The sequence below is a fragment of the Cyrtonyx montezumae genome, unplaced genomic scaffold (assembly GCF_038088225.1).
Source record: "Cyrtonyx montezumae isolate F1298 unplaced genomic scaffold, pur_monq_1.0 scaffold_2, whole genome shotgun sequence".
Taxonomy (NCBI): Eukaryota; Metazoa; Chordata; class Aves; order Galliformes; family Odontophoridae; genus Cyrtonyx; species Cyrtonyx montezumae.
In genome coordinates this window covers 18,868,494-18,880,650 of record NW_027071936.1, presented here as the reverse complement: position 1 = coordinate 18,880,650, position 12,157 = coordinate 18,868,494, and the positions used below count along the sequence as shown (strand labels likewise).

The 12,157-nt window shown below is 41.1% G+C and overlaps 1 protein-coding gene across 1 annotated transcript in view; it reads left to right on the top strand.

Moving 5' to 3' along the window:
* STOX2 (storkhead box 2) overlaps positions 1 to 12,157 on the top strand; it is a 63,745-nt gene that overhangs the window by 46,709 nt on the left and 4,879 nt on the right. The window contains exon 3 of the mRNA XM_065736539.1: positions 6,498 to 8,760. Within this exon, the coding sequence (XP_065592611.1) occupies positions 6,498 to 8,760 (2,263 nt within the window). The remainder of the gene's footprint in view (positions 1 to 6,497; positions 8,761 to 12,157) is intronic.

Genomic DNA, 12,157 nt, shown 5'->3' with positions numbered 1-12,157 from the left:
TCTGCTACTTCTGGGCAGCCTAATCGTAACCATGATCATAACCCAGCGAGGTTGTGGATGCCCCCTCCTTGGAAGTGTTCATGGCCAGGCTGGATGGGGCTCTGAGCAACCTGGTCCTAGTGGGAAGCGTCCCTGTCCATAGCAGAGGGATTGGAACTAGATGATCTTTAAGGTCACTTCCAACCCAAACCATTTTATGATCCTATGTGTTTTTATGCCTTCAATTTTTTTGCTTTTAAGTTGCAAAGCAAGAGTTAACTCCAAGCCAGCCTTACAGGTTGCACTGGCACTTGCTTCTGAGTTTTTCAAATGTAGTTCTGGATCTACAGCAATGTTTGAAGTAAACAGTTCTGTCTGACATTTGATAATTGCACTTTGGAAAAGATTACTGCAAGTGTATTTTGTAAATACTATCTCTCTGTTCTGATTTGTGGTTTAGTTTGCAGAGGGTTTATTTTCAGTATGCTTTGCAGATTTTGAAAATAGTGGTAAAAGTTGTAAGGGATAGGATGCAAAGAAGACAGAGTTCACAATTGTAATTCTAGTTGAATTCATTTGGATGTTTTTTTCCAGGTCATGTTTTCTATATAGCTATGTGTTAGAAATGTTGCAAAGACTGCAGGTGGTTTTTTCCAGTGATTCTATCAATACGTTTAATAAAAACACAATTGAGTGGCGGAAATGATAATTTACTGGTGGCATCCCTTGGGTTTCCTGGGAGCATGGTTATCTGGTGCCATGGTGCACTGTGCTATTCTTGCTAGACATAGCCATGCATCAAAAATAATTCAACAGGCTCTGCTGCTGCAGACTTCTCACAAGAAGCCTCAGGCAGCTTAGGACACAGTCTCTTACTGCCTCTTTTTTCCACTGGCCATGGACATATGCATTTCTTAAGTTGGGGATTCAGAAAAGGAGAGCCTTGTTTTTCCCACTCCACTTCCTAAAACATAAAGGAAGTTAAAGGAAAAAAAATAAATCCACCGTTCGTGGTTCAGTTTTTTTCCCCCTCCCTTCTCCTCCAGCCATGTTTAACAGAGAAAGCATGCACGTTCTCTCAATGTATGAGCACTGTCCACACATATCATACCTTTGGATCATAAATGGAACATCTTCTCGTGTTGAGTGATCTTTCCAGTTGTCTGCCCAAACTCATAAACCAGCTGTGGCTTTTTGAGTCCTTCTGTTCACTGTGGCTATTTTCAAATATCTGATGTCCTCCCATATTCTGATAGTTTATTTTTCCTAATTATGTTATGATACGCTGAGAGAGAGGAGAGCACTGCCAGTGTAGATGTTGCTGTCATTGTCAAATAACCTCCCTGTGTCTCAGCCCGTAGCAGCACTTGTCTGCCTGTGCTGTTTGTGTTTTAATGAACAGATGCTTCTCTGCTCTTCATGGCATGTATAAATTTCCTAAGACCCCAGATGCCATTCTCAAACTGCCTAAGAATAATAAACCGCTTTCCTTAGTGCAGGTCTTACACGAGCAGTCTAGCCCTCTAGTTTGCTGAGCCATTGTGCAAGCATAAATCTGGGCCATGGCTCTATCTGAAATAAGGTATGCTAATTATTTATAACATCACATAGCAACCACTCCACATCCTTAACTAGTATTTCATGAGCCAATCAGAGTATTTCTTTTATCCCTTGTTAAGCCTTAGCATCAGCTCAGGAGAAAATCATTTTAGCAGACTTAACACCATTTAAATACTACTTCAGATGTATTTTTCATGAATTTATTTTATTGAAAAAGTTTGTAATGATAATGCACGTGTTATTTGTGTCATTTGTTATTTAGCAGGTTTTTAAAGAACAATTGAGTTCCTGCTGAACGTGTTCCCATTATTCTAACTTGGAATTACCCAATGAGATGTTTGTACAGCCCTACTTTATAATTTATTGACCGTGGTTTAAATCCTGTGCACTAAATGTAAATCTTTGAAATCCAGTATAAGGAGCTAAGAATGTAACCTCTGTTCCTGTGTTTAGCAGCCAGACCCTCTTATCTGTATGACCATGGCTGAAGGAAGCAGCGAGCTTTAGACTATGCTGTCTTTAGGAAGGATTTTTCTTTTCTTTCCAAATTTGTCCATGTTGTTACAAAAATTGGCTCTAAGGTGTTCGATATTTCAGTGTGGAAATTGTGTCTGTGTATTGGATTAGGTCACCTTTCAAAGCAAACACTTTTCTGAAAGCTGGCAAATTCCTGTGACATCCACATTCCTATCTGTTAGCTCTTTAAATATGTGAAATGTATATGTAGCACTTAAAATAAGTGTCATACATTAACTGAGTTCACCCTAGGTCAGTGTTCTTTGCGAGCAGCAAACAAGACATAATCTTCTGTCTGGAAGCTCTGTGGATGGCATAGTAGACTCTCTTGAGATGCAAAAAATGTACATGTCTGATGATTCAGTGTCCAGACAGTTTCTGCTTTTGAATTATTAAAACACTACATAATCTGAAATAACACCACTGCTGTCATGCAGCATTTTAAATGCTAGAGCCTCTAAACTACTGGTTGGTTGCTTGCTTTTTTTTTTTTCTTCTTCTTTTCTTCTTGCACCTATTTAATAGGGGAAGGGAGACCTTAGGTAGACTTCTGAATGCAGGGACAGGTTATATATAGAAATGATGTGGGCAGGTTACTGTGAAAAAAAGATCTTGAGCAAGCCAGGAAATCTGATTTCTTCTGTTTGTGCCTCTGAGTTGCCATGATCTTTGACAAGACATTTGCCCTCTCTCTCTCATTGTTATTTCCAACACAGCAGGGCTGCTAAGTTGACTTTGATTATTTTAAATGCTTTGTTGTCCTTGGAGTGTCAATCATAAGTTGTATCTATCCACATGAAAGAATCAGACAGCTGAGATACTGTGAGGGAGTTCCAGATCTAGCTGAGGAAGGGACTTGATTTAAAAACATTCCCTGCAAACCCAGTCCTGTGTGCTGTTAAGTGTTGAGAGACTGTGTAGGCTTGAAACTCTTGCTGTTCTAGTTTGCTCATCGAGTTGTTGCACTGTGTTAGCCTTCAGTTTTTTCTGTGGTTGACAGTGATCTCTGGCCACTCCTGAATGTGCAAATTTTCCTACTTGGACTCCTCACCTTGGGATAATTGATCAGTTAACAGGAGCAAGGTGCCGCTTTGGCCTCTCGCTTCCCTGGCTCACAAAAATGTGAAAAGGCATAGAGCTGTCAAGTGGTAAATATGCACTGGAAAAAAAAAAAAAAAAGATCTCCTTTTCTTTCACTGTGAGTCTTTGGGCCTGCTGTGTGCTTGTTGAAGTCAGGAGAATCCTGGCCAGTGGCTCCAGTTGGAGCAGGGCTGGTCCCAGACTGTTCCTATTTACACTTTCTCCTGAGTGTATTTGTTGATGCATGGCATTGAAATTGTCATATGAAGAACAATTGAATGACCCAATCCTGTATTAGGGTCTTCATCCACAGCAGGACTTTCCTCTGCTGCTTTTTAACCTCTTCAGAGGTTGTAGAAATTTCAGTAATGCCCACACAGAGGAGCATTTATTTTATTTTTTATTGAACCTGCTGTAGTCTAATGGAAATCCCACCAACCATGGGATTAAACAAGGACTCCCCTTGTATTTTTTTTTTGACTACATGCATATGAATTGCCACATGAGAAGAACTCTCTTTGCAGTGCTTGTATGGGAAGTTTGGGCTTCTAAGTTTGTGTAATTCCATTCCACACCCAGTATCACACTTCAAGCTTGGAAACAAAAACTAACAACGCAACTGGAGTCATAGAGTGAAATATTAGGTGCTCAGAGGGAAAATAGAAGTAGTAGGTAGGAAAAGGAGAATTATTAGGCAGGATAAATTTTACACTTCCTAATGTAAATGAACTACTTGATCTTTGTTCTCATTTGTCTCTTGTTAAGAGCAATGGGAACGCAACTGCCGAGGCTGTGCCATATGCAGCCATCTTGGAAGTATTCACCTAAAGTACTAGACAGAAAGGCATACACAAAATACCAGCAAAGGGAGCTGGATTAATTTCATTGCTCCTGTCCATGATGCCAAACAGCCTCAATCAAGTTTGAGTCTGTTTCTGCTTTTGTAAGTATCTAAAAGAGACCTGAACAAAATCTGTAGGTAGCGTTAGCAGTACTCCAAGGATCTGCATCTGCTGTCATCTCACCTGGGGTAGTGAAATGCAGGGAAGTACTGTGTGCAGCAAGCAATAGGAGTGATAGTCTCCAACTCCTGAGAGAAGGCTGTCACAATTCACTGCCAGTGTCATTGACTGCCCAGGCATGCTGACTACTTTTTCCTTGATGTTTTTCTTTATGATCTCTGTCCCTTGACTTAGTTAATTAATGTAACTACAGTGCATCCTGTATTTAGACACTTACCTAACATATTGTAGTCATTATGGTTTGTTGGGTGAAAAAATACGTGCTTATTTTTACTGTGTATTTGCAGGGCATTTTGGTTATAGTATTAAAAAAAAACTAGCTTAAAACATGAGGTGATCATCAATTTCTTCCTTGAATTCCTAGGCGAATGTCTTGTTCCTTTTTCTCCTTTTTTAAAAAAATCTCATTCTTTTTTGTTAAGTGAAATAAGGATGAAGTTCTTATAGACAAAGGTAGTAGGTATGTGTTGAGGTGTTTATCGGTAGGCTCCTTGAGGTTGCAGTGACTTGGTCAGGTTGTATGTAGAGGAAGGAGGAGAGGTTGGCTGCTGCACAGCAACTGCATCTCAGTAGGAGCAGGAGTGGGCCCTGTAGTGCATTTTCAGCACAGGATGGAGTGGCATATAAGCTTGAGTTTGGAGCAATGTACCACTTGTGATGCAAAATGTAAGGGGTGGCACTACCCAAGAGGACCCTAGATTTCCTCAGTATGCTCTCCGCAGATATTAAAGATGTGTCAGGATAATGGGCATATGCTTTTCTTCCTGGAAAATGGTGAGCATCCTATGCTTCATTAATTCTTTTCACTTTCCATGACTACTTATCTTCCAGGTAGTTTGCATCTGTTTCTTTGGCAGAAACAGACAATAAATTCAGCCTTTTTTATATTATATTTTACTTTGCAGTGTGCTTGACGTGATGAACGGTAGATAGGTGTTGCCATATTCTATATCATGAAACCAAGTGTGGGGGTGCTCGGCAGCAAGACTTCTTACTTACAGGGTGTTAGAGCTGTTGTAAGTTCCAGTACTGGCCACCTTTAGTTTGTTCAGCACTGTAAGACTTCTTGTTTGCAAAGGCCAGACTCCTTTGGACTACTCAGAAGTTTACTGCAGGCTATCATCCCATCCCAAGAGCATACCTTTTCCAGAGTTGCCCTCGCACCAAGAAACTGCTTTTGAGCGAGTTCTTCTGTTCTCTGAGATACTGAAGTTTTTGTTGTCCTGTTTTTCACTTGCACTGTGATACCGGGTGCTGGTGTTTGGAGCCCATTTATGTGTACAGTCAGCAGTGTGTGCTAATCATGTGATGAGGCATTGGTCGCAGTGCCAGAGCTCTCGCTGTCGTCCTCACATCTAAATTTTTTTGAAAGATTACTATCTCTCATTCAGCACAAGCAGATTTCTTTTTAAACTAGTTTTGCTAAAACTCTACTTTCCTTAGCTCTACATGGAACATACTCGTGTGCACAGCGTGCTAATTTGGTATTTTATCTGAAGTGTTAAAGACTTGCTGTTGCACCGCTCAATTCTGCAGGTGTACTGGTAGTGGGAAGGACTGGGTTCACAATGCCACATTTCCTATGTGGCTACTGTGGCACTGATGCGTGGCTGACATACTTGACCATCTCTTGATATGTGATGTATTACTTAGGTAAGCATCCCTCACATCACACATGACGGGTAGAAGCAAATTTTTTGGAGCTAGATCTGTAACTTCCAGCATAGTGGAAATGTTTCTTTGGGTAAATAAAATTGTATCAGTCAATACATGTATTTTGGAGCAGCTGTTTTTGTTAATGGGAGAGCAAGCCAGTTTGGTCAAGATTGTGATGGGGGTAGTTTTGGGGAATCCTTTTTTTCTTTTTTCTTTTTTTCCTTCATAGTATTCTTCTGTAGGAAAACAACTCAGGCATCCAAATTAACAAATAACCACTATTTTTCACAAGACTGTACATTGTTTTAAATAGTTCTGGTGAATTGGGATATTTGATCGGAAGAAGAAAAGTGAAATATTCATCCTAACACTCTTCGCTTTCCAGCGATTTCATCCTGTAGCTTAGGGTCACCTGTGCAATGGAAGTGACTAGAAGTTCTCTCTTCTTTCTTTTTTAGCACTCCATTAATGGCCTCCTTTCTCTTAATAATTCATATGTTTGAAGTGTAGGAGATAAGTGGAAAAGCAAACAGACAAGAGAATGCCTAACAAAGTACTTTGGAGTTGTTTGTTCAGCATATTCCAGCTTGCACATTAGAAAAACAGGTTTATGTAGGGGAGGGGGGGAGCCAGGGTACTCCGTTGTTTACACACTCCCTGATATCTGTTTGCTGTCATTTCTAGGGGTTCCAACACCCAGTCCAGAAATCCTTCGACATACCTTGAATATGCTTGTACGGGAGAGGAAAATATACCCAACTCCAGACGGTTATTTCATTGTAACCCCACAGACTTACTTTATAACACCATCCCTCATAAGAACTAATAGTAAATGGTACCATTTGGATGAGAGGATACCTGACAGGTCTCAATGTACCTCTCCACAACAAGGAACTATCACTCCCTCCACCTCGGGATGCGTCAGGGATCGAACACTACCCAAAAACCACTGCGACTCCTGCCACTGTTGCAGAGAAGACATGCACAGCATGCATGCATCTACCTTACAGAGGAAGTCAGCAAAAGACTGTAAAGACTCATATTGCCCTCCTTCATTATGCCAGGTCCCACCCACTGAGAAAAGTAAAAGTACTGTCAATTTTTCTTATAAGGCAGAGACGCTCACAAAGCCTAAGGATGTAGAAAAGCAGTCTAAGAAATTCGGACTCAAATTATTCCGATTAAGTTTTAAGAAGGACAAGACAAAACAGCTGGCAAATTTCTCTGCCCAGTTTCCTCCAGAGGAGTGGCCACTGAGAGATGAGGACACCCCTACCACTATACCTAGAGAGGTAGAAATGGAGATTATCAGGCGCATTAACCCAGATTTGACTGTGGAAAATGTCATGAGGCACACTGCACTAATGAAGAAACTTGAAGAAGAAAAAGCTCAACGAAGCAAAGCAGGATCTTCAGCTCACCACAGTGGACGAAGTAAAAAAAGTAGGAATCACAGAAAGTCTCATGGGAAATCGAGGTCACACAGTAAGACTCGGGTATCCAAAGGTGATCCATCAGATGGCTCTCATTTGGATATACCTGCTGAAAGAGAGTATGAGTTCTATGATCCCTTGACTCGATCCCCACGGGAAGGCTGTTTCATAATAGAACACAAGGGAGATAATTTTATAATGCACAGCAACCCTAGCATGATTGAATCTCACTTTCCCATGACACCAGAATGGGATGTGTCTGGTGAGCTGGCCAAAAGAAGAACTGAAATGCCTTTTCCCGAACCTTCCAGGGGAAGCTCCCACTCCAAGGTCCATCGGAGCCACAGCCATACACAGGATAGACGATCGAGGAATGAGCGGTCTAATAAGGCTAAAGAAAGGTCTAGATCCATGGATAACTCCAAGGGACCTCTGGGCTCGGCTGCTTTAGGCACACCTGAAGACATGGGTGAAGGCTGCAGCCCAGATGACCAAACAACTAGCCAAACTTATATTGATGATAGTACTTTAAGGCCGTCTCAGTCACTCAGTCATCAAAGGACTCTGATTTCATCTGCAAGCTACAAAGAGACTTGCATCCCTGAAATAGCTAGTGGCAGTGTAGAAACACCCAGTTCCTGTAGCCTGTTGGAACAGAAGCCTATGGAGAATTTGCCATCATATAGTGAGCTCAACTCCTGCACAACAAAATCTGCAGTCGATGACTATTTCCAGTGCAACACGTCCAGTGAGACTGTGCTTACTGCTCCGTCACCACTGGGAAAGAACAAAGAGGATCATGACACGCTGACAGGGACAGATGGGCTCAAAAAACTGACTCCCTCAGAAAGACAGTCTCAGCATGTTGCCAGGGAGCCAGGGGTGCACAAAGAGGAGTCCCCAAAGGGCCCAAGTGGCAGTTCAGCGGTTGTTGGCCAGACTCCGGAGGTGATTGCAAACGGACGGCTGGTTCAACACCACAGTGCTGAATCAAGCAGCCTTGATAAGAGGAAAGAAATATTTAGCAAGGATACACTCTTCAAACCTCTGCACAACACTCTTTCTGTGAATAGTTTCCATAAGTCTAGCACACCCCTGCTAAAGCCCCATCAAAAGACCCCTTCTGACACATTGCCAGTCAGATGTGAGAAACTTGAACAAGCAAAAGTAACCTCAGTCACACAAGTCATGCCTGTCTCACAGAGACAGCAAGAGACAGCTGGGAACCAGGAGGCCTCTTTTGACTACTACAACGTATCTGATGATGACGACTCGGAGGAGGGAAACAACAAAAATGCTGAGGAGGAGAAGAACAGGGATGACGTTGGCACAATGCAGTGGCTCCTAGAGAGGGAAAAAGAGAGAGATCTGCAACGAAAGTTTGAGAAGAATCTCACTCTTCTCACTCCAAAAGAAACAGAAAACAGCAACAACCAGAGAGCCACCCACTCGGCCCGCCTGGACAGCATGGACAGCAGCAGCATTACTGTGGACAGCGGGTTCAACTCTCCACGGTAGGACTGTCACATTAATTGCAGCTTTACAATCTAGAATGTTCCATTTTTAGTTTTTTGTGTGTATTGCATTGGTGACAAAATGTAGGGACAGATTGAACCAGTGTACACGTTCTCAGACAGTGTTTTCTACAGCTCTGGAATCTCATATTCAGATGTATGGTTTTTTCCCATAGTGTAAGCAGCCAGTGACCATTTGTGGTAATGTGTATTATCACATTTCTCTTTTGCTGAAAAAACTCCCTGTATCTTTTTTTCTGTTTTAAACTTGTGTTTGCATTTAGAGTAGAAGAGATGAGCTCCTGCATATTCACCCCTTCTTTTTCTCATTGAGACTAATTAGAAGACTAGACATAACTAGATGCTGTGATCTTTGGCTCAGACAAAAAAAAAAGCCAGAAACAATTGTTCTGGGTTTTGGCTTTTTTGTTTGTTTTCTTCAAAAATTTTGGATGTGTATCTATTACCATTCCAAACCAATGAGTCTGGAACAGCTGCTTCCCCCACACTGCTGAAAGTGCTTAGGATATCTGACCTTCAGAGGTGACCCAGAACTGCACCAGCAGAGAGAGAGATGTCTTGCCCTAGGATGCTTGTGAAAAGAACCCAGACATTTGTGTGTGGTGGCGGGGGTTAGTCATTTCCATCCCAGGGATTACAGATATCACAGAAGTCTCGGTGCACCTGGAGCCTTGCAGGCATAGGGAGGAGAGAGTTCCTGGTGTGTTTCCTACCCTGAACATCTGACAAACTCATTTCCAGGTTAAGAATCCTTCACTTGAGCCTTCTTCCTTCTCCCCCTGGATTTTAGCAATCCTAGGTCCCTGTTGAAATGGAGCTTGCCTGGTTTTGTTTGCCCTGGATAGCAACCCATCAGAGTTCAGAACAATGACTCTAAAGCCACAGAAATTATTTACAATGCTTGTTCTCCTATAATGTCTTACTTAGGCTTAAATTATTAATTGCCTGTGTTTAAAAATAAAACCTCCAAGACTGGATTTGTATTAGAGGAAAGAAAATCGTTTTCTTTTACTGTACAAAGTACAGAATACTGTACAGTATGTACAGAAAGGCACATGAAGGGTTCCCTGCTTCTACACACAGGACTAACTTTCCTTTTTGGTTGAAGTCATGTCATTCTGAAATAAATTCCTTTGGATTGGATGGTTACTCCTGCTTGATGTTAGTGACAAGGCAGGAATTGCTTGGCCTGCTGCAGCACGCAGAGAACATCAAACTATTGGAGTGGACTTTTAACATACGTATGATTCTTCCTACGTAAAAAAAAATAAAAGAAATTTGAGTAAAATCATCACATTTGCACTGAATCTAACTTAAAAAAAGGGGAATACAGGAAGGCTTTGATTTTGCTGCTGTTACTGCTCTGCAGATGCTCAGCATCTTTCTCACATACAGCCGCTGCATGAGACTCTCTTTGCCTTTGTTTATTTTAAAATGTAATCTCCCCTAAACTGAAGTTCTATACTGGCAATCAGTTTTTGCAGGGAAGTATATAATGGTTGTTACTGCTTGCCCAGCCTACCCTGCTCTGCCAAGTATGTTTCATCTCTAGGACAGTATGATGACTGGATGAAAATCAGTTCTTAGTTTTGCTAGATGTACACTAACATAATATAAGCTTGCATTTCAGGTTAATGCAAAGTCAGGTGTTTTCTTCCCTAATTATTTACACAAAAGCTAAAATTTTTGTGCAAGTTCAACTTAATCCAGTATACTCACAATATTCTGTTCTCTTCCATCTAAGTTTAAGTTGTATCACTTTGTTAAGATTGAAAGGGAAACAGATAAGCAGCTTTTAATGATGATCGTGTTCTACACACCCCTTTTAAATTTTACTGTTTATTTATTATGATTTTATTTTTTGCAAGGCCACAAAAAGTAAGTTTTTACATTTAAGAAACAAACAATCAAACAAAAACATGCCATAGGGATTTTTTTTTCTGTGTATTTGTTTTGTAAGGCCAGCATATGTTCTGGGTATTTCAGAGGCTTTTAGAGATCCAAGTCATAAGTTTTGCACCAAGCTGATTAAATTGGACACTTTTGCTTACTTATGGTCACTCCTCAATATAACATTATAAAAATAAATGAAGCTGAAGGTGATTTGGACCTTCTGGCTATAGTTACCATTATGTTATTACTTGCCTACCTTATAACAAAAAATGTACTTCACAGCCCTTCTCCAGGAAATGTAAAAACACCGTCCAGCATCCATCTGGTAAGATTCACCTAGCTCTGACAGCGTCCATTAGCAGATGCCTTGGGAAGAGGATAAAACCAGGACCTGCATCTGGTGATATCTCTCAAGTATACTCTGGGCCTCCGCTGATGTGCAGCTCTGGGGTTTTGCCAGCCAGGCTGTGGTGCTGTTTGGTCATGCAGTGTTGCTTGGAGAAGCAGTTAGCAGTTCTGCACTGTGAAAGAAAATGAGATTGGGGTACTTCATGAGATTTGCAATGGGCATTTGACTTCAAAAGTGTTTTGTGTATGAAATTCATCAAGACATCACTGTGTGGGGGACAGACTCTCAGTATTTTGTTCATTGCATTTATACAGGTGGTATATGGTATCGACTAGCGCACCGTATTCATTTCATTGCTTTATTTTTAGAGCTTATATAATACTGCTGTTCTTTTGTCACCTAAGGAGGGAACTAATTTTGGCATTACTCTGCATACAGAACTCACTGCAGTTGTTACCTATAGATGTTATAATGATCACTTTGTAACACTGGAATTGAAATTGTTTGAAAATGTGGAGTTGGTGGTCCTATAAAGAGAGATAGAATACTGAATGATCTCCGAAAAGCAAAGATTGCTTCTTTTCTTGTTTGTAAGCAGAAGGAAAGGAATCAAAAACCAAAAGCACGCTCTGTGTCACTGCAGCTCGGTGTGCTCATCACCCCTTGTAGCTGTTTGGAACTGCTTACGACAAGGCAGAAATTGGCAGATGATCAGTACCATTTTGATTGATTTTAAAAGATCATCAAGAGCTTCTGTGAAAGCATCATTCTAGTTGCAGTCAGTTTAAGATGACTTACAGCTATATTTATTTCTACAGCTAAACGAGACATTTCTTTTTTCCTGTGTCACACACTGACACATTTCTCCCTCTGTCCTTAGTACCTCTGGTTGCAGTGCCCATTTAACACTCAGTAGTACTCTAAATGTACTCAGGAAACATGTCCTTATCAAGTTGTGATGTCCTTTTGCAAAGAAGCAGGGCTGTAGATGAAAGATACATAACCAGGATCCACATGACTATTTGAAAACCAAATCGCTCTCTGCATGGAAAAACATGATTTAGACATTAAGAGTGGAAAGAGAACAAAAAGATTGGCAGTGCGTAAACTAGCTTTAGCATATGGACGAGTTTT